General features: G+C 33.1%; 1 protein-coding gene across 7 annotated transcripts in view; it reads left to right on the forward strand.

Moving 5' to 3' along the window:
• The window catches only part of LOC114945581 (uncharacterized), a 210,697-nt gene that overhangs the window by 105,619 nt on the left and 81,232 nt on the right, over positions 1-23,846 (forward strand). For all 7 annotated transcript variants that reach the window (XM_085486163.1, XM_029321848.2, XM_085486167.1 and 4 more), the window contains one exon: positions 18,138-18,356. In XM_085486163.1, the coding sequence (XP_085342289.1) occupies positions 18,138-18,356 (219 nt within the window). The remainder of the gene's footprint in view (positions 1-18,137; positions 18,357-23,846) is intronic.

The raw sequence follows: 23,846 nt of genomic DNA on the forward strand, positions 1-23,846 counted from the left end.
ATATTATAATATTGATATTAGATTTTTATTTTATTGATATTAGATTTTTTTACACAATAAAATTCATACTATATATAATTATATATATAGAAAAAGATGATAAATAATGACATGAATTTTATTAAACATGTACAATAATAAAATTATAATATGAATATTGAAATTATATACCGTATTGTAAAATGTCAGATTTTTGTTGGCCAATATCAAATGAAAAATTCATTTAAAAAATGACTGTAATCGTGAGGAAAATTAAATCAAAAATGAAAAAATATCCCCCGAAATTCAGATATCGATTTATTCATCAAAATTGGGACTGGAGGTATATTTTTACTTATTTGAAATTCACCTTTAAACATATCTTGAAAATTTTGGAAAGAGAATATCAATAATAGGGTTTTTTTACAATTTTTTAAATTATTATATACAAAAGTACATATATATATAATTTTTAATCAGAATTAATATTTAATTGTAATATTAAATTCAAATTATTATAATATTGATATTAGATTTTGATTTTATTGATATTAGATTTTTTTACACAATAAAATTCATACTATATATAATTATATATATAGAAAAAGATGATAAATAATGACATGAATTTTATTAAACATGTACAATAATAAAATTATAATATGAATATTGAAATTATATTCAGTATTGTAAAATGTCAGATTTTTGTTGGCCAATTTCAAATGAAAAATCCATTTAAAAAATGACTGTAATCCTGAGGAAAATTAAATCAAAAATGAAAAAGTATCGCTCGCCGCAAATGTAAAATTAGATCTATCGTATAGCAATACCCCTGAGATGTCTCCGCTTTTTTCGCGCCTTTGTTCCGTTATACGGCCACACTGCGGTTGCTAAATAAAACTTTTGTTCGCATAACTCACCCTTCGATTAACCGATATGCGAAAAGAATGATGTGCGAGAGTAATGAAAAAAAAAAAAAGATGACACAACGATACTCGAGCGGGGAAACAAGCTTTTCAATATCGATTGGTATCGCGAGTTCGATAGCTGGCATGTGTTAACGATTTGATTGAAACCCGAGAATATTGTGTGTTTAACCGCAGCGGATGATCAACCGATCGAGATAACGCGCGATAGAGTGGTTTAGAAATGAGATCAGTGGATTATGAATCGTTTATAAAATTCCGGAAATAGATGAGGCGACAGTCAAAGTTAAGCGACGCTTACACATAAATTTATGGCGACGTAAGTAAAGCTCGCGCATGCTTATTCATCAGCTGTTATCGTTATCAATTCTGCGCAGAGTTTATTCAGAAATATTGCACTTTATTGTGCTTATAATATTTCGCGCGAGATATTTGAGAAAGAGAGAAGGAAGACACTTAACTCGATCACAGATATCAAATTAAGAGAAGTATTTTTTTATCTTGAGAGGCGACAATAATTGTTCGATGATCTGCGATGGAAAATTAAAATATTCCGCGCAGACTAAGAGAGATCTTTAGAGAACACTGAAAAAATCCATGTATTTTTACATGGAAATTACTTGTTCAGAATTGGAAAATTACTTGCTTGTCACTGTAATTTATTTTTCCATTTCTTTTAAAGTGAAAATACATATTAATGTAAAAATACATGTAAATATAAAAATTACTATTTTTATAATCGCAAATCATATGTAATTTTAAATTTACTATTTTTAATTTATTAGAACTTTATTTTATAAGTATTTATCCATTTTGAAATATTTTAATCTTGAATAAAATATGTAAGAATTATTGATATTTCATACGAAATTACATATAATCTGTAATCTATCCATTTTGAAATATTTTAATCTTGAATAAAATATGTAAGAATTATTGATATTTCATACGAAATTACATATAATCTGTAATCTTTCATATAAGTAGCAATATTGCATGATTATCCTGGGTCGGAAAAAAACCTAGCATAATCATGTAATTTTACATAAATATATTTCTTCAGTGAATCTCTGCGGTATTTTCCCCCTTCATTAAGGTTATCGATAAAGGTGCGAGTTGACTCTCGGAAATGTTATTTGATTTGGAGCGATAATCTTATTAAAAGTTAAATATGTAAACATGTAAAACCGCACCTTCGCACGTCGCCGTCGTTATCTGCTCGTCGGATGACACATGATAATTCGTCCGATGACACTACGAAGCACCGACTCAATCCGTTGAAAGACCATTCCTCAGATCCATAGGATTATTCGAGGTTTTACGGAACTTTCGATCAGCTCTTCCATATATGACGAAATCGACGGTGACACAATAAACACGAAGAATTTTCCTGACGACATTATTCGGATCCCAGACATACGTACATATCTTGTCTACGATTTCTTGCGACATGTATTATTGTGACATCGAAATGTTTGAGACCTGTCGCTCGATTATCATATATTTGAAATCTCTCGAGTGCGTGAAATGAATAAATAACGCGGAGCGTGTTTCACGGAATTTTTTATCTTTCGTGATATAACGCCAATTATCTCTCCGCCATGGACAGAGAATATAAACGGAATAATCGGATTAATTCATTACGTCATGATAACAATTCAATTGTACATTAATCATATGCAAAATCCAATTCGATATTGGACTGATAATTCTTGAACGTAAAAAACTTGTATAAATTTATTATTAAAATTAATATATTAATTAATATTAATGAAACACATATTGATATATTAATAAATTATTATCTTTATAAAAAGTCTTAAGAAATTAATATATTAATAAAAATATATTAGTAATTAATATTTATGAAATGAAAAGGTTTCGATATATAAATATAAATTCAGATAGGAAACGGGCTGGTAAGAGCAACAAACTTTTTGTAAAATATTTTTTTTTAATTTTAATTAAAGAATTTCTAATCGTTAAATGATTCAAGTACGAGTGAAATATCGCATACGAGAATTATTGAGGAAATGAGATCGGATTTATATATACGGGTTTATGCAAATCGACGGAACATTTTCTAGCCGCTCACGCACAAGGAGAAAGTACTTGAGGAAAAGCGAATAATTTCCAGGAAATGGCGAGATTTCTTATTAAGTTTTATGCGTTGCAACGGAACTCACGCAACTGCAGGTGCTAATCAGATCTCTACGCGCATATAAAACATATATTATTATTATTAAAATTAAATCCGCGAATTTTCTCTGAAAGTAGCAATAAAAGGTACAAAGGAATTAACGATGCGAAAATGCGTAATACGAGAAATGAGAGAGAAACTTTTTCAATTTGACGTACATACATACGTCTCTTCAGGGATCACCTGAAAAGAAGACTCGCTCCCTATAAAAGCATCCCGAGAAGAAAACCTTCCTCTTCCATCATCCGATCATCGTTTTCTTCGTCTCCTTCTTCTTTGCCGGAGAGAGCCGTGAGAAAAATCCGTCGTCCTCCCTCATCCCCCCTTTTTCCTCCTTACTCCCTCGTATTCCAGAAGTGCAACAAGCTCGGAACCACACTGTTAAAAAAATATTTAAAATTACATAAATAATAGATATAAAATTATAAGATAAATAGTGATACGGTATACATCTTCATTATTTGTCGTGTAATTTTGTACTTATTTATGTAATTTTACATATTTTTTTGTAATATTATTACATATTTTTTTTTATAGTGGCAGTGTAAAAAAATGTAATATTACATATAAAAATATGTAAATTACATAAATAATAGATGTAAAATTACAAGATAAATAATGAAACAGTGAACATCTTTATTATTTATGTAATTTTACATATTTTTATGTAATAATATTACATATTTTTTTACAGTAATAGTGTTAAAAAATGTAATATTACATACAAAAATATGTAAAATTACATAAACAATAGATGTAAAATTACAAGATAAATAATGAAACAGTGAACATCTTCATTATTTACGTAATTTTACTTATATTATTTATGTAATGTTACATATCTTTTTATGTAAAATATTACACATTTTTTTACAGTACGGAGAAGTCGTCGATATATCGGGGGACACAGAGGTAATCGCGACAGAGGCCCGCAATGGCAATGCTCGCGAACCTAACCGGTGCGGTGGTCGGCTACCAGTTTTTGCGGGCTCGCGTCTGCGCATGCGCGCGCGCGAGCGAGCGCCTACGCGCGTTATTACGCATGCACGCCGGCGCCGTTGCGTTTTGCGCGAGGACGCATCGCGCTCTCTCGCTTTCGCGTATATATATATGTATGCACATATGTGCACGGATGCACGCGGCGAGTGCATTCGCGAAGAGAGCGCGGTTGCATTGGCGGCGCAGCCAGCCAATCGGGTTATCGGACGACGAATTTACCCCTCCAAGTTTCTTCGAGAGGTGAGCAGTTTGCTTTAAGGATCTCTCTTCGCGTTGGTTTCTCCTTTTTATTTTTTTTTGTTGTCTCTTCTCTCTGTCTTCATTCCGTTCGCGCTTCCTCTCATCGTCTCCTCTTTTCCACGAGTTTGCCGCTGCAGTGTCTGCGGCTCCGGGAGACGCAGCTGCTCTCTCCGGAGATCGAAATGGGATTGAAAAGTAGCGAAGGGAGTGCTAACAGAGGGGTTGAGGAGCCAAGAATGATTTTTGTCTCAAAACACATTGTTTGATCCTGTAACGAATGTATATAACGAATACAATTTATCTTATATAAAGATGTGAGAATTTCGATTAAGATCTCTGCTCGTGGTGGAATAAATAAAAATTTAACAAAAAAAAAAGAAACGCATCGCGTTTCCTTCCTCTCCATCACGCAGCTTTTTAAAGCTGTTTGCGTAAATCATGAATAAATCAGACACATGGTGTGGATAACAAATTGCCCGTGCGTCTTATCGCGTCGCGTGTATCGCGGTAGCGAAATACCTCTACGAACTATATATGGACGCAAAATATCTCGCGTGATGTTCGCGGAACGTCGATCGGAGAATAGGTATTACAAAGTACGTAGGTATCCCGTATTTGACTTACAAATGACGCCCGATTATCAGCGACGTGCTCGCTCGGCTCTGACATTGCATCGGCGGAAAGGTGGAGAAGCGAGTTTTTATCGCGCCGCTTATCGTCGAGAACGAGATCTCACCGCGAGCTATCGATTCCATCGAAAGGGGATCCTCGCGCGATTCCCCTCGGCGTCCCTGATTAATTAATATGCCGCGCAAGCGAAAAGTGCGCGCCGAGAGCGGGAGAGATTAATTAGCCATCGTGTAAAAGAGATAGCCGAGAGGAATTTACTAGGAATTTATTCGGAATTTATCCCCACTATTAATAATTATTATAATTAATAAGAGAATTATTAGTAAATTTTATTGAGAGATAACAAATGATTGGTTGAACGGAGATTAGCCGGAGGAATTTTTTAGAATTTATTAAAATCCCCACGATTAATAATAATATTACTAATTATTAATAAGAGAGTTATTAATAATAATTATTATTAAGAGATAATTATAATGCATGATGATTGAATAGAGAGATAGCCGAAATAAATTTATTAGAATCCCTTTATTAATAATTTTTATTAATACTTATTAATATTATTCTAATTTATTAGAATCTTTATTCGACGATACCTACACTGTAAAAAAATATGTAATATATTACATAATATATTAATAATATATAAGTGTAAAATTACACGGTTGCAATTTTACACATATATTTTGTATGTAATTTTAAATATTTTTAATGTAATTTTACATATTTTTACACGGTAAAAAAATATGTAATATATTACATAATGTATTAATAATATATAAATGTAAAATTACACTATTGCAATTTTACACTTATATATTTCTGTAATTTTAAATATTTTTAATGTAATTTTACATATTTTTACACGGTAAAAAAATATGTAATATATTACATAATGTATTAATAATATATAAATGTAAAATTACACGTGCAATTTTACACTTATATATTTCTGTAATCTTAAATATTTTTAATATAATTTTACATATTTTTTACAGTGTACGTGCACTCTCTGCGTTATTCACGGTGGATGCGTGAATAAATGCGAATCGTGAATATATGCAGACACGATTTCATCTTTCGAGTGCACGCATATAATGCACGCACTTCGATGTAATATGTAAAAAATTCAGAGAAACCTCTTTCTGATGAAAGGAGGAGGGAAGACGCGCGCGTCTCGACCAAACCAGAATATCCATAGTTAACATTACCATAGTTAATCACCGGGACTCTCATTAAACGGTCGTTTCGCGATGCAATCGTACGCAGGCGAGCGACCACGCTGCCAATTAGAACGATATAGTATGATTTTCCAAGAAAGTATACTACTACGGTTCGTTCACAAAGAGGAGAAAAGCGGGAAAACAACAGCACCACCCTTTTTGATTAACATTATATGCAACTTAGTTTTAACGGCGAGGTATCGTGTATTCCAGAGATTCGAGGATATGCAACTTTGTCTCGATAAAATGAGTCTATAGAGAACAATAGAGCATTTTATATTAAATATAAAAAAATATTAAATATAAATTAGTATAAAATTAAATATAAAAAAATATTGAATATAAATTAATGTAAAATTAAATATAAAAAATATTAAAAAATATTAAATATAAAAAAACATTAAATATAAAATCAATCAAAATTAATATTGGACGCTAATGGTGAAAATAAACGGCAAAATTGATTTTGACGTAACTAGCAATTTTATTCAATACTTTCACGACGTTTCGATTTGGTTGTGGTCCTTATCAAGTGAGAATTTTATAACACAATATTACACAATAAAAAGTATTGAATAAAATTGCTAGTTACGTCGAAATCAATTTTACCAAGTTTATTAAATATAAATCAATATAAAATTAAATAAAAAAAAATATGTAATTAAATAAAATTTAAAATTGTATGAATAATATCACATTATTTGAAAAAAAAAATCAATGTATATGTTGCTTTATATATTACGTCGATTTAATTGAATCAATTCGCTAGGAATTCCAAGGGTGAAAGTATTTATTACGTCGAAATCTACGACTGGATCAACTAGCAAAGCATTAGCCTCGTATGATGTATTATATTTCTGTCATCTCTCGTCCGTTAATAAGTTCCAATTTCTCAACAGGAAGTTCCATTATTACAAATTATCAAGATTGAAATTTCGAATATTCATTGAATTATTATAGTTAATCATTCACCGGTAATGATCGCAATTCTCATTACTCGTTAATAGTTGTTTTGGTCTGCACTGCCGGATACATATGTAGTTATACCAATTAGACTAATGAGTGTTAAATATTCCCGACTTTCCAGAAACGCGACTGTATAGTTTCCTGTTGTTTCGCATACGTGAAAAGATAAATAAATGTCGAAAGACATATATATATATACATAAAATAAGTATCGAGTATCTCTTCTCGCACTTCTGCAATATTATTCTTGAAATGTGTGAGATCTCAATATATATACATATATATATATATATATATGTAATATACAGGATGTCCGGACATTCGGAATATTAAATTTTTATAAGTATTCTAAAGTACGGAGATGAATTTTAGATTTATAAATATATTATGGAGCTTTTCCTTATTTTTATTTATATATTTGGCACAAAGTTATAATTTTCAAACATTACCTACACAAACATTACGTAGAGCTGTCAAACAATCGAAAGCCAAAGAGAGAACCAATCTCCAACACAAATCGCTCATTCGATACTCAGAAATTACCCGCAACTAGGGGTAGCTTCGTGCCAATTCGATGTAATCTGTCAAAAAAAAAAAAAAAAAAAGTGAGAAAGAGAGAGAACAAAAAATCTCGTAACGGTAGACTAACATTCGTAGTCCTTTCGGACGCGAACTCGGCATCGTTGAAATGCAGAGGGAGGGGGTTGAAAAAAAGTTTAGAATGTTTGAGGAAGGGGTGGCCGATCACAGAGGGTCCCCTTCCTCACGAAAGGTGCAGGGGTTGTGTTCCTTCGGAAAACGCGTGCCACGCACGTCCGTGTGTGGGCTCTCACGCACGCGCACGAGAGAGAGAGAGAGAGAGAACCTTTAGGGCTCGTGTCTCTCCCGCGCAGGCAGAAGCAGGCGGAGATCGAAGCGTTTAGGCGCGAGGCGAAACGCAGATGCAACAAAACGGCAGCGAGACGCCAGCCGGTGGCTGCTGACAGGGGATGGATAAACGCGGACGACGTGTGTGTGTCTGCCATTGTGATTTTAAAATCGCTACCTACCCCGACCGCCGTCCCTATCGCTCGTTAAAGCTCCACCTATGTTTCGGGAACTTGAAGGTTTTTGTCACCCCTTGGTTGCGCCGAATCTACTTCTCGAACGAGTCGAGGATCATTAAATACATTTTTCCTTTTAAGAAATTTTACTATTTATTTGCACTGTAAAAAAAATATGTAATATATTACACAAACATATGTAAAATTACATCATTAATAAGTGTAAAATTACACGATAAATGATAGAAATGTTTACCTTTTTATTATTTATCATGTAAGTAATTTTACATTTATTATTTATTATTTATGTAATTTTACATATTTTTAATGTAATTTTACATATATTCTACATTTGTTTTAATTTTACATTTACATTTTACATTTATTATTTATTATTCATGTAATTTTACATATTTTTAATGTAATTTTACATTTATTATTTATTATTTATGTAATTTTACATATATTCTACATTTGTCTCAATAATTTGAAATTTTTTATTAAATGAATATAAACTTTTCCTTGACTCCCAGCACGCTAATTTTCTGTGTTAAAAATCGACTCATCTACAGCGTGTTTGTTAATTTATATTTTCATCGTCGTGTTATTTTCAATGTTTATTTCAATGTGTTTGATACAAAACTAAAAAATTTGATATAATATAAATAAAAAAAGTGATTATTTAAATAAAGTTTATAGTGACATGTTTGTTTCGATTATTGTACATAATGCAGATTGTATAATTGATTTAAATTTTTGTTTTTTTAACTTCCGAACCTTTTCATTGTTGACAAAAATATCTCAAGGATTGCATGTTTTAACATTTAATTGATTTATCATATAGATATATGCAAATTATATATTTGAAAAAAATAGTACTAAAAAGTCAGAGAAAAAATTAATTTCTGGAAAATCTGAAAAAGTCAGGGAATTTTTTCATTGAGTCTGCTGGATAACTCTGGATAACCTATGTGTCTTGTAATAGTGAGGATATATTGAACAATCTAATTATTTGTTCAATTAGTCTTTAGATTAGCGTCTTTACTAGACGATTATTTGCTAAGCATATATTGATAATGATATCTCTCTCGATGTCTTTAGAGGTAAAATAATTTTTCAAGTACTTATATAGATTTAAAATTTTTTTGGATTGGAAAAAGATTGTATTGAGAAAGAAATAGTTAGAGAAAGAGAGAGAAAAATGCACTTCTCAAAATAATTAAGGGATAAAAAATTGTCCACAAAATAAGCAAATTTTAAATAGCTGTAACTTTGTTTCGAGAAATGATAATTTAACTTTTAAAACCCTTTTTTAAAATTTAAATTATCATCTTTCGAAACAAAGTTATAGCTATTTAAAATTTGCCTATTTTTTGCACAATTTTTTTTATCCCTTAAACATTTTGAGGAGTGTATGTATATTCTTTTTTCTTTTAACGCAATTATTTTTTTGAAATCCAAAAACTAAGAAAAATTTTTAGGAATACTCAAAAAATTATTTGAGATATATATGTATATAAATCTATAAATATATACATAAGAAATGTTTTAATTTATATAAATATAAAAAAAAAAATTATTTTATATAATTAAAAAATATACAAAGAAAGAGACTCCTTTTAATTTGAGTTGTACGTTTCTAAAAAAACTTAATTTTTCTAAAAACTTTATTAAACTTCTTCGATCGGCTTGGTGCTGCGAAAAAAAAGAAGATATCCGATACGCAGTATCGTTTTTGATCCACGAGTTACGACGTTCAGCTGTGCTCACAAAAAGAGAAAGAGAGAGCTCTGCGCCATATTTTTCTGCGGGAAAAATTGAACAACGGAAAACTCGTGGGACCCCTTGCTTTTCTACGTAACAGTACAGTTTAAAGTCTGGCCACAATGTACACTGTAAAAAATACCTATGTAAAATTACATAATAAATATGTAAAATAACAAATAAATAACAAATTACCTGATAAATAATGAAAAGGTAAACATTTCTATTATTTATTGTGTAATTTTACACTTATTATTTATGTAATTTTACATATTTTTGTGTGTAATATATTACATATTTTTTTTTCAGTGATAAGCTCTATGCTTTGCAACATACTGATAACACATATCTTTCATGCCCTCTCGCTTCCTTGTTCGATATCTCTTGGTCAATGTACACTGTAAAAAAATATGTAAAATTACATAAATAATAAATGTAAAATTACTTGATAAATAATGAAAAGTTAAACATTTCTATTATTTATCGTGTAATTTTACACTTATTATTTATATAATTTTACATATTTTTGTGTAATATATTACAGTGTAGGCTCTATGTTTTGCAACACACTGATAATATAACACATATCTTCTTTCGTACCCTCTCGCTTCCTCGCTCGATATCCTCGTCTCTAGTCACGATATAGCGAAAGGGTTGCGCGCGGTTCCACCCCTCGGATTGTAAATTTCGCTCAAAATGGCGGCTCGTCCCGCGAGTTACATGCAGATTGGCTGGGTGTCGGTGGAAAGGAGTTATGCCGTAGGGTGGTATCCGACATCCCTCGTTCGCGGGGCGGTTTCGCGCTTGCGCTCACAACCCTTGCCGCGTTTCTTCAGCCCCTTCCGCCTCGGCGGATGAGCCTCTTTATTATTCACGTTTTTTTATTGGACGAGGCGAGAGACCGAGCATCTCGTACAACGTAATGGCGATCGGTATAACTAAGAGGAATAGAACATCTAAATACCTAAAAATCCTATCTAATTTTACGTAAATTTACTCGAACGGTTACTTTATATTATTTATATATAATATTTAATAGTTACCCTTAATTACCGATAATTACCGATTTTAATCAAGAAGAGAAGATGATGTATACTAAATTATACTTAGTTGTTAAAAAAAATTGAAATGTTAAATTAAGTAAATCTTACTGCACATTAAATATAGGTACGAATTTCGGGACAGTCTGAGCTTACGAGGGTGTTAAGGTACTCGGAATGTGCGGGGGGTAGGGGGTTGGTTCTATCGATCGTTCCGACAAGGGCAACTGGCAAGAAACAGGGAAACTCGAATGCTGATCCTTTGTCTTTTTCCCTCGCAGGCATTGGGTTTCCATCGCGAAAGTGCGAGCAAGGAGTTGATAGAATAATTTCCGACGGGAATAAAAGCGGTAGGAGAAATAAAGAGAGGTGTAATTGAGCGAATTGTGCGGATTATTACAGAGATATATCGATATCATCGTATATTGCCTCGATAATTATTGTCGGCAACACAGTTTACACAGAAATCATAGTCTCATACGTGTAATACTAACTAGCGATTGGCTAACATTGGACTTTGTTTCCAGACATAATTTTATTATAAGTACGTGTTAGATCAAGATGAACAATTTCATATGAATGTATTGATATAATGTATTGCGATATATATTTCTAAGAATGGTCCTTTTCTTACGAAAGCATATTTACGTATGTTGAAGGAAATAATACGATAATATCAAGAGTTCGATAAGAGCACTTTATATAATTAGAACAAACAGCATACATTTTCCCGTACTATTATATCGTTATTGTTAACGTCATATGCATGATGCATTGGTAAAATATCTGTCATATCTTTATATTTTCTTAAATAGAAAATAGAAAAATTAGTAAAATAAAAATCATAGAAAATAAATAGAAAAATCAGGTAGATGAAATTATAGATAAAAAATATTTTTGTATCAGTAAATATATATTAGTATATACGAATGAAATATATATATAGTACATGTAGATAAATGGTTTCTTAGAAAAATATTTACTTTATCATTGATATTAAATATAAAAAAATGTTTAAAAAAATTAATATATGTGTGTGTAGGTGTGTACATGTACATTTATCATTTTATTAGGTCTCGTTTAACGACTTAGCTTGATTGATTGGTATTAATATTATAAGCATTACGAAAGAACTACGTTTTAAATTGAAAACAGGAAAAGATATCATCATGTTTGTGTACATGATGCACGTGTGTTTCCGATTTGATATCCAAAGAAACAATGATTAATGATTATATTTACCTGATACGTGACATTTTTTTATAGATCAAGAATTATTCAGTATTCTAGTTATTGCTCTTTACATAAAACAAATATTATATTAAAACTAGAATACAATTCTTGCAATCGTGGAACATATTAACACACATAAGAAAATCATAATATTTCATCTCAATATTCTTACGTATGTTTTATACCTTATATCTTACAAATATTCTAATACTTAAAATTTACAATAAATGTTACAAAAAAGGAATGTATTTTTCATGTAATTTGAAAACTTTTGAAAAACAATTTTGTGTCAGAGTTATAAGAAATAAGTTCATGTAACATCCATGTTCGTTGTAATTTCCCACTCATAGATGTAACATTTTATATAACATATATTACATTGTAGTTATATTGTAATTACATACCAAATAGCACATTGATGTATTGATAAATCAGTGCTATCTGGGATATAATGACAATATAACTACAATGTAATATATGTAATATTAAAAATGTTACATCTATGAGTGGGAAATTACAACTAACATATACGTTACATGTAACATCCATGTTAATTGTAATTTCCCACTCATAGATGTAACATTTTAATATAACATATATTACATTGTAGTTACACTGTAATTATATACCAAATAGCACATTGATGTATTGATAAGTCAGTGCTATCTTGAGATATAATATAACTACAATGTAATATATGTAATATTAAAAATGTTACATCTATGAGTGAGGAATTACAACTAACATATACGTTACATGTAACATCCATGTTAATTGTAATTTCCCACTCATAGATGTAACATTTTAATAGAACATATATTACATTGTAGTTATATTGTAATTATATACCAAATAGCACATTAATGTATTGATAAATCAGTGCTATCTTGGGATATAATGACAATATAACTACAATGTAATATATGTAATATTAAAAATGTTACACCTATGAGTGGGAAATTACAACTAACATATACGTTACATGTAACATCCATGTTAATTGTAATTTCCCACTCATAGATGTAACATTTTAATATAACATATATTACATTGTAGTTATATTGTAATTACATACCAAATAGCACATTGACGTATTGATAAGTCAGTGCTATCTTGGGATATAATGACAATATAACTACAATGTAATATATGTAATATTAAAAATGTTACATCTATGAATGGGAAATTACAACTAACATATACGTTACATGTAACATGTTTAAGTATATAACATTTATATACTGTGTTTGCTGGGAGATAATCGCGCAATTACTTCCGGCGTTCGTCGCTACAAATCGGCCGGTCGGTTTTAATCCGTACGTTCGAGCTGAAAATCGGAGACCCACAGACGGCCGGCGATTTATTTATTGGGGAAAGGGCTTCGGGGGCTCCGGCTTCCCTTCTCCCTCTCTCTCTCTCTCTCTCTTTCTCTCGACGCTTCTTCTATCCTAAGCAGGATTCAATTTGGCCACTGCCCACGGTTCTACCTTCAAAGAGGAATCACTATTGCCGGCGTATATGGCTGAACGACGTACGCTGGCCTCTAGCATTAATCTTATATCGAACGCTTTATCTCCGCATTCGCTTCCTCGTCCCTTCTCTTTTCTTCCCCTCTCTCCTCTCTAGCCACATCACCCTCTCTCTCTCCTATTCTCGACCTCCTCAACCCTCAGACGAGCAGGAATTTTCAATTCTTTCGAGTGTCACGAGGAGTGCAGGTCGCTTACAACATGTTGTTCTTCCGCGCTATCCGCAAGTTGGAATTGACAAGGTGTCTTATTGTTAGTTAAATGAGAGGTAGGAATGACTAGAGAGAACCATCTCGGACATTTTTCAATCAAATTTGGGATATTCTTCCGATGTATAAGTTATGTTTATATACGCGGAAAGAATATTGTAATAAAAATTATAATGTAATTTTTGTAATCGTGGAACATATCAGCATGTAAGAGAAATCACACTTACGATATAATATTATATTTTATTTATATTATGTAGTATTATATTATATTATGTTGCATTAATATGTATTGTATTATATTTTTCAAAGAAGTATTATAACTATTTATTATATTTTGCTAAAGCAAATGTATAATTTTTATAGGAATAAATATTCTAATATGATTATACTCCAGCTTTGAAGTAAATATTGTAAAAAGAGGAATGTAGTTTTCATATAATTCGTGTTATAAAAATTTTCTCCGTGTACACGAAGAGAATTTTTTATTATGTTTATCAATTTTTTATTGTTATAAAATATATAAAAAAAATTACTAAAAATTTTATCATGTTTGGTAATAAGTTGAAAATTATCAATATTCTATTTAAAACACTTAAAGACTCATGTGAATTTTTAACATATTTTAAAATTATTGAAATTTGATGTTCTAGTAAAATTAATTAAATCTATTTTATTGTGGTAGATATTAATCACTAAAATTCTTCGCAAAATACCATGTTATCATCATTATTTTTGGGATGAATTCCAAGAGAAAATTTTCTCTCCATATTATTTATTATATGTATATGTATAAAATATGCGTAAAATTCAAAACATAACGAATCCATATCTAAGCATCAAATTTTTCGGTCGATGCGAATAACTATTCTATGGGGGCCTCTATTTCGATTTCATCCTTGTTTCCGCGACGTGTGCGATTAATCGCGCGCGTGAATGGCAGGACGTGGAAAACGAGCGGCTTCTCAGCTAGCCCGATCTCTGCTAGCAGGACATTGGCCAGGACGAATAAGTAATGTAGAGGTCCATTATGCCGAAACGGTGAAGGGTCTCCGGTCGGGGTCAGCCAATCCCCCGGAGGGCCGTTAAAGTGAAATACTCCCGAATGCAAGGTGGCTGCCCGTCTCGCTCGCCTTCTTCAGCGATGGAGATCCCTGGCCACCCTCCGTCTCTCCTCTCTATCAGCCCCATCTCCAGACGCACCCTGCCGCCCTTCCCAACCCGCAGAAGTTTGCGTGTAGGTAAATCGTTGTTATCTGGACAGTGATAAACCCGTGAATGGAGTTTCGCGCCGGATTCGGACCGAGGACCAGGAGGGAATGCGAAGTGGAATGAAGGGAAATGATTCTCCACGAGGCTTATAGGGTGTATAAGGGGGGTGAAAGGGACGAAGTCCGCGGAATGGATGGCTCTGTTTATGCAGACTGGTTTCTGCTCGGATGTGTGGCTGCGCGACCCTTATTGGGTGGAAAAGCAAGGAACGATGCTGGGGACTTAGGGACGCGTAGATGAGGCCGATGGAGTCTATAGACAAGAGACTCTTTTATCTCCGAAGTGTATTTCGTCGAGAAACAATGGATTGAAAATTCATTGATTTTATATTTATCCAGTAATTAAAATAACAGTTCCATAATAGGCCAACTTAACGTTAAGTTGGCCCATTATGGAACAGTTATTTTAATTACTGCAATGGATAAATATAAAATCAATGAATTTTTAATTAGTCCGAGTTGAATAGAATCAATGAATCTTTGTGAAGAAATGAGCGATTGAAAATTCATTGATTTTATATTTATTCAGTCGTTAAAATAACTGTTCCATAATAGGCCAACTTAACATTAAGTTGGTCCATTATGGAATAGTTATTTTTATTTTACACGAGTCTAATTTTTAATTAAATATCCAGTCATTCTTTGCACGTGAACTCTTTCCTCGATATAATTTTTTCGCAGCCTTGTAATTTAATTGAATTTTCTGCAAGTTTGTATGAGCTTCATCGCTTCTTTCATTTTTATCTTCATGGGGTTGAACGAAATTAGGCGACCATGCAAACACCAGAGATTAAAACGAGGGCTTTGTACTATGTTGTTCACGTTTTTAGATCGTAGCCTCGGGCTACCAAACCATTCTTGTGGAAGGGACATGTGTGGAAATGATTCTTCAATATCCTTCTGAAGGTTTCAAAGTATCGGTAGGCATTTAATTAGAACTCTACATTTTTTTTCATATTATCGAATTTTACAATTATTAATCACAGAGAACCAGAAGCAATAATTCTTCATTTTATTAATAATAGTTTGCAGTACCTATATCTTATTTTTATATGTATATATTTTAGTAACAACAACAATAATAATAATTTTCAACTTAATTTTTATTATAACATATCGTCGCATATTCGGAATGCATTTTTATTTTGGAATCAAATTTTTTGAAGCTCCCGACAGAGGAAGGAAAATCGAAATGGCTTCGTATATGCTCTCGGAGCTTGTTCGGAATACCGGACAATGGTCGATCTAGCGGGGTAGATGGAGGTCAGCGGCCATTCTCTGATGATATTGATTAGCCGACGCCCTTAGTTAGCACCGGCTACACTTTCTTCAGCCCCACCGCATTCTGCCTCCTCCCTTCTTTCTCTCGATGGGGAAAAAAACGTTCTCTCTTCCTCTCGCGTAACCACAGACTCCGGTTACCACCCTCGCGCCATCCTTTTTCCCGCAAATGCCGCTGAACCCTTCACTCGCTCATCCCTCTCTATTCTCTTCCCGTCTTCTGGTTACTGTATTTCTGTCGCTCTGGAACAACGCGCACTTCACTGGTCGTCGTTAGCAGGCAGATAGAAGAACCGAGAGATAGAGAGAGAGAGACTATTGCATCAGGGATAGATGGGGGAAAAGTTAGCTAAGTATCCCGGGCTAAATCATTCGTCAAGCAAATAATACCGAGTCTGAGTCACGTCTCACGCATGCGGGGGCGAGATACGATATTCGCGTGTTCCATAAATCCGAGATCCCGAGCAGCACCTACGGGGTGCTCGAAAAGACACGACACGGACATCCGGGATTTCGCACGCGAGACAGAACATCATTTATTTGCGCATACGTGGTGTCAACATATATCAACCAAATCCGCATAGTTCAATCTCATATTATATATTAAATAAATTTTGTATATATTAATATGTTTATAATATTATTATATATAATATATTAATTAATAAAATATTTTTATTTAAGAGAAAACTATTATATATGTTCATAATGTTAATTAATTAATCGTAATATACGATGAATTCAAGTTTGCCTTCCTTTCGATTGCTTTAATAAATGTCGCATCTACAAATTTCGGTGCACCCTGTACATATCACCCTTAACAAATTTGGGAAGAAGAGGAAGAGCTCGGTATGCCCCCGTGTAATTAGACACTGCAGCCTGGAACAACATCCAGAGCCGGGCATTGTTCCCAGAAATTAAGGGAAACGGGAGAAAACCGGGAAAGCTGGCGAAGATAGGGGATTTGGAGGGTCGCTAATTACGGCGGGTTCGTTTCGGGGGAGAGAAGCCATTTTCTGCACACGCATAGTCGTGTCTATGTGTGCGTTGTATTAATATACGCACAATATTTATTTCGAGAGTCTCTTTAGCACTATTTATTCCATTTATTATGCGCTTTTTATTATATATAATATATATATATTATTATACATTATATATTTATATTATATATTATATATTATATAATTAATATTTTATATATTATATAATTAATATATTATATATTATGCAATATAATATATTATATATTATATATTATACAATATAATGTATCAAAATTATAATATAATATATTATATATTATATAATATAATATATTATATATTGTATAATATAGTGTATTATATATTGTATAATATAATATATATTATATAATATAAATATTATACATATAATAAAAAGCGCATAATAAATGGAATAAATACTGCTAAAAGAGAAAGACTCGAGATAAATTTTTAAAAAATGTATATATTTTTTTAAGTATATTTTTATAGGAAAACAATGTCGCGCATTATAATCACGATTCATAATGTGATTGTTTTATGTGACAGACTATGTTGTATCTGTGTGTATATCTAATTTCTGTTGATTAATTTGCGCAGGTAAAGTCTGGATTGGCGACAACGAGGTTGCGTGGCGGACGGAGCAGTCTTTCAAGAGGACATCACCCTTAAATCCCTGTACCACAACAACTACCACGACGACGACAGGTGGCGGGACACTGACACATCCCCACCTGTCGCCACCCGTAGCTGCCCCTATTACCACCCCCGATCACAGAAGCCCCAGTAGCATGCACCCGAAACTTGGCATCTCACCCGGTGAGTGAAAAAAACAAATCTCCATGTATATGCATGCTAGAATTTCGCGAGAAAACATTTTTCTGTTCTCGATGCAAAAAAACATTATTACGCGCGTTAAGCGAGAATTTAACGCGGGAAACGTTTAATGATGGGGAAAAAAGCGTGCAGCGTTTCGATGTTTTTTATTCCTACGTCACGTATCGAAGAAGTAACGAATTCGCACCCTCGCGGTTCATCCGTGAGAAACCTAGTTTGTGTCTGTCTTCGACGTAGCTCGGACAATCGAGGGGTCAGTGCGCTTAAAGCGAGTCCTAAAAAGCGAGGCTCTTTAAATAATACAATAAGCTTGATGCTATTTGCCTGGACATTCAGGGATGGGGAAAGAATTCTTTTTACGAGAAGGCCTTCCAGAGAAATTGCCTCTCTCGCAGGTGCATATCTCGAATCTAATTCCCTCGACAACAAGCTTCGCCAATCACGACACAAAGATTCGTGACGCTCGCCTCGCTGATGTCTTTCGCAACTCGATGATATAATGATTACGATTTATATTCTTTCGTGTTAAGACAAGATAAAATTGCGAAAAATCTGAAATTGCGTTCGATGTCATCAGAGGGATTATTATTTATGTACAAAATATCTTAGAGCGATCATATCGACTCATATTATTAACATTCTTCATCGATTATTTAAAATAACATTTTTCTCAATTAATATTTATAATTCTAATCGTATAAGGGACATTATATATATATATTGATTTTTTCAGGAAATTAATTTAAAAAAATTTCTAATATAATTAATATTAATATTAAATAATTATATCGATTAATATTAATATTATGTTAAATGAAATAAAATGAATTTTTCTTTGTATTTTATTAATCATATAACATAATATATATATATATATATATATTAAATTAAATTTTTGTGATATCATTCTCAAAGGCAGATGAAAAATGCAGTGCTTGGATCGCGATGGCTATCGATGAGAACTTTCGGAAAGCGAAGGCCGAAAAAACCGGAACGGCAGTTTCTTTCGTTTGCCTAAATAAATACGTCTCGAGGGGAATCGCGCTATCCAGGGCCCGAAACACCGGCATCGTCGTTTATACGATCGGGCCCTGGGACTTCGGAGAGGAGCGTTTTTCGTCTTTTCGAGACAAGCAGGGGGTTGCGATCTCGCGAAGGGTGCAGGAGAAAGCAGGAAGCACTCGGCGGGGCATGTTTAATGCATCGCTCAACATTTCCATGTCAAACATCGCTTTGACTCGCGGAATTTAAAACCGTCTTTCGCTAGTGCGCGTTCTTCAGGATCTCGTATGAACGAGAAAGAGAGAGAAAGAGAGACGGGGAAACTACTCATCTTTATTTACTGGATAACTGCTCGACGAAATGTGTTAAGTCCGCGACGCGGTCGATAAGGGTCGAAACTTAAAAGCCACGAGGGTGAAACCGGAGACTGAATGAGATTCCAGAAGCGATTTTAGGAGGTAAATGACGACGGGCCGATCTTTGGCTGAGTGCGTTTTACAGTCGCGAAAGGGCATTAACTTCTGTCTAAAGTATCATTTCAAAAAATGTATTCGGGATTACGCGATGTAATCTTCAATTATTTGTGTGATAAGGCTGATCATTCTCAAAATAATAATTAATGTTGACGGAGATCGGTAAAATATTTAGGTAATATTTATACGTAAAATAAATATTTAAAAAATATATTTTTTGGATTGGAACAAGATTCGTTCGATCATAATATTTTGCGCTTTATTTAATTATTTTTATGACAAAAATTAAGCCACAGACGGTTCCATTAAAATTACATTCCTTGTCGCTTATCAATAATTTATATAACGATATTTATTTACTATTTTATATATAAAAATCTAATAATCTAATGATTTATCTTAATTTTTACTTTGATGTATAAATTTGTTCTTACAACGCAAAACATAATTTATTATACGAAAATAACTAGTCGAGAGACAAAATCAATTTAGTTTCCTCACGCAGAGAGAATTTTCTCTTAGTATTTACCCTGAAAATCTTGGTAATCATGGACAATATGGTATTGAAAGAATTTTATAAGGATTTCTCTGATTAATATTTACTACAATAAAAATAGTAATATCTACCACAATAAAATATAAAATATGTTCGATGAATTTTACTATGTACATATTAATATTTTTTTGTATTACACGTGCAGGCAAAGTGGCACTTTGTGTGCATGTTTTCTGTGCGGAAAGCGGCCGATTTCCCACGCCGCCATCTAGCAGCGACGCGGTGAGTGAATAAGCCGCACTTTGCCTGCACTTGTAATACAAAATAGTATGTGTATCACGTGCGAATTGACAATTGTTCACTTGTGTGGGGCGATCATCCCCCGCACTCGTGACCAATTATCAACTTTTCGCACTTGATACACAATATACTATTTTTTATATTTTTTATCTATTAATATTTTTCTCTGATTTTCAGGGTAAATTCTAAGAGAAAATTTTCTCCGTGAAGAAACTAAATTGATTTTTTTCTCTCCATTAATTATTTTCGTACAATATTTTGCGTTGTAAAAAAATTAATATATTACAGTAAAAATTAAGACAAATCATTAGATTATTAATTCGATTTTCATATAAATTCTAAGAGAAATTCTCTCCGTGCTGGGACGATTCGAGGGGAAACTTAACTTTTGTCGCTGTTATCAGCATCGAGCATAGTGTCAACTTTAAGGAAGGAAAGATATTTTTTCCGGACATGGGGTCTCCGGCCGTAGCTATTTGCCTCGCAAAGCCGCCCTGCCAAGTGTGTTTATTCGGTATATCAATAAGGACGAAGTGGGCGAGAGCGAGAGGACGCGGTCCCCCGAGGACCTTCGTCCTTACGTGGCGGCGGCGATCGGCGGCGGACTCTTTCTGGACAGCTTGATAACATTATGTCGCCTGCGCCGACATATGCACCGGCTAGTTTTTAAAGGAGGGCTCTCTCCCTAAAATATTACAGGCTCGTGAACACGCTCTCGTAAAGACACACATGTGTTACAACGACAGGTCTTTTCTCGAAAAAAAAAAAAAAAAAACGACACTCGGTAACCCTTAAATGTTCGACACGCAATATACTCGATGGATAAAATATAAATCACTCCGGATGAAAAGCACAGGCGGAATAACGTGCTCGTCGATGATTATTCTTCGCTCAGTTTCAAATGAACTTTAACTTTCAAAGGAATTTTAATTGGGAGATTAGTTACGTAGATATTTCTCATGTTGAAAATTAATCTCTCCAGGTAGGATTTATTAGAGTCGGAACTTTTTATATTTGTTTAAACTATATTTATAATTATTAAACGAGACGGAAAAAATTGAAAATTATTTTGAAATCTCTATATGAGGAAAATAATCCTATATTGGCTTAATATATTGTCTTAAAATGACATTTGAATCAGGAATAATAAATATGTTAAATATCAATAAAATAATTAAATTTTATTAAGAAATTAATGGATTTTAATTAATAGATTCCATTAAAATATTAATTTTTGAATGATAAAAGGGGATGAACACGCGGTCTCTTAGAAAGTGGCTTTTGAAATATATAATTGTATTCGCGTAAATTACACGCTCGTCGACTACAGAAGAATTCTTTTTTGCCGGACAGTAAGAAGAAATCGTATTCCTCCCTCGGGACTATCACTCTTCCGCGTCGGATCGCCCTCTTTCCTTCGAAATATGTAAATTCGACGTTTATTCGACCGACCCCCTGGAATTATTTCACGTCTCTGAATAACATTCGGAGCGTGAGAAACGCACCGATGTATCCTCAGGAATGCGAAAAATTAATTATAAAATATATCAGAGTCATACGAAATTCAACTCCTATTTTCTCTTAATTTTATCATTTTTGAGCAAACAGTTTTGCATAGATACCCACAGCACAAAATATTATGAATGTTAAATATAAATAAAATAGAATAAAAATAGAATAAAAAAATTTTTGTGACATTTTTTAGCATATTTCAAAAGATTTTTCAAAATATTTTTAAAAATGTTCTTTATCGTTCAGATAATATTTTCTTAAATATTCGAGACATATTTTTGACAACATTAGTTTAAATCTATATTCAAAAATATTTTTGAAAATATTTTTTACACATGAAAAAGCGAACATAGAAAAATTTTAAAAATATTTTCGAGAATTATTTTATCTTTTAAAAAATATTTCGCAAAGATTTTAAAAATATTTTGTGCTGTATGTAAATAATAAATCTTCTCTAACAAATACTCGTCATTAAAAAGAAAAATCAGAATTTTAATCTAAATTTTTCGGCTCGTTACGTAATTTACTCGGTATGATGATGTGATTAAATTTTACTCACATGGCGCAAAAATTAATAGCCTTTTTTTTCGCCGAAACACGCCGGCTGCGATTGCGTTTATATTTTCATTTCGCTGGAATATGAAATATCGAACGTGTCCATATGCGGACCAATAACTAAGAAGCTACGTGTCGCTGGTGTATATATACGAACGTCCACGTGCGAGGGTGATTGGGGGACGAGAAAGGGTGGCTTTGAAATATTGGCTACATAGATTTTCGACCATTATTGTCGCGTGTAAAACACGGCGACATTTGGCGTTAAATCGATCAGGGCGCAGATCCTTTGCGAGAGAACTCTCTTCGTTTCCTCTTTCGCCGGACGAAATGAATAACGCCGCGGCTGATTGTAAAATTGCAGCATAAACGCCGTAAATATGTCTCAACGAGACGATCCGAGCGCCGTTTTATTGCGCGGAATCGATACCTTTGCATTTGCGCAGTTGTTTCAAGCAACTTACGGGTTTATTTAAGAAACTTTCCTAGATGTGACAACATTTAGAACACAATATAAATTGTTTATTAAATTTTGTGCAATTTTATAATGCAATTTTAATAATAAATTTTATAATACGTTCTCTTCGGAAAAATATATAGATTTGTAAAATTTTAATTTTATAATCTACAATTTTCTAGATAATTTATCCGCTCATTCGCGATGGAGATCTTCAACTATATAACCGAGAATAAACGAGCAAACTGTTTAAGCAGCGCGGAATAAATTGCAGCGATAATCGCGGAGAAAGAGAAAACGCTCGCTCGCCCTCGCCGCATTCGCCAAAAAGCAGGTGTACCGCAAATTAGCATCGGGCTGTAAACGCTTCATTCACGGCGCGGCGAACGGCTCGGGCGGCGATAATTGAAGAGCTAATTATCTCGCATTAAAGTCAACCGCCCCGATCAAAATCCATTCGTGGATTGAGTGCCCGCGCGTCGGAAATGCCCATTTGTCATCGCGTTCAGGTGTTCGTGCTCCCTGAAATTCATTGCCCTGAAATACATTGTGGTCCCGTCAACCTGCTCTAAAGGATTCGTTAAATTGTGTATACGTCGAGTGTAAAAATAAGACTAATGGTGCGCGGGGTATATATGAAGAGGAGATGGAAGAGAGAACAAGAGAGGGAGAGGAGA

Source organism: Nylanderia fulva, unplaced genomic scaffold (genome assembly GCF_048542155.1).
Source record: "Nylanderia fulva isolate GAGA-0341 unplaced genomic scaffold, ASM4854215v1 Scaffold11, whole genome shotgun sequence".
Taxonomy (NCBI): Eukaryota; Metazoa; Arthropoda; class Insecta; order Hymenoptera; family Formicidae; genus Nylanderia; species Nylanderia fulva.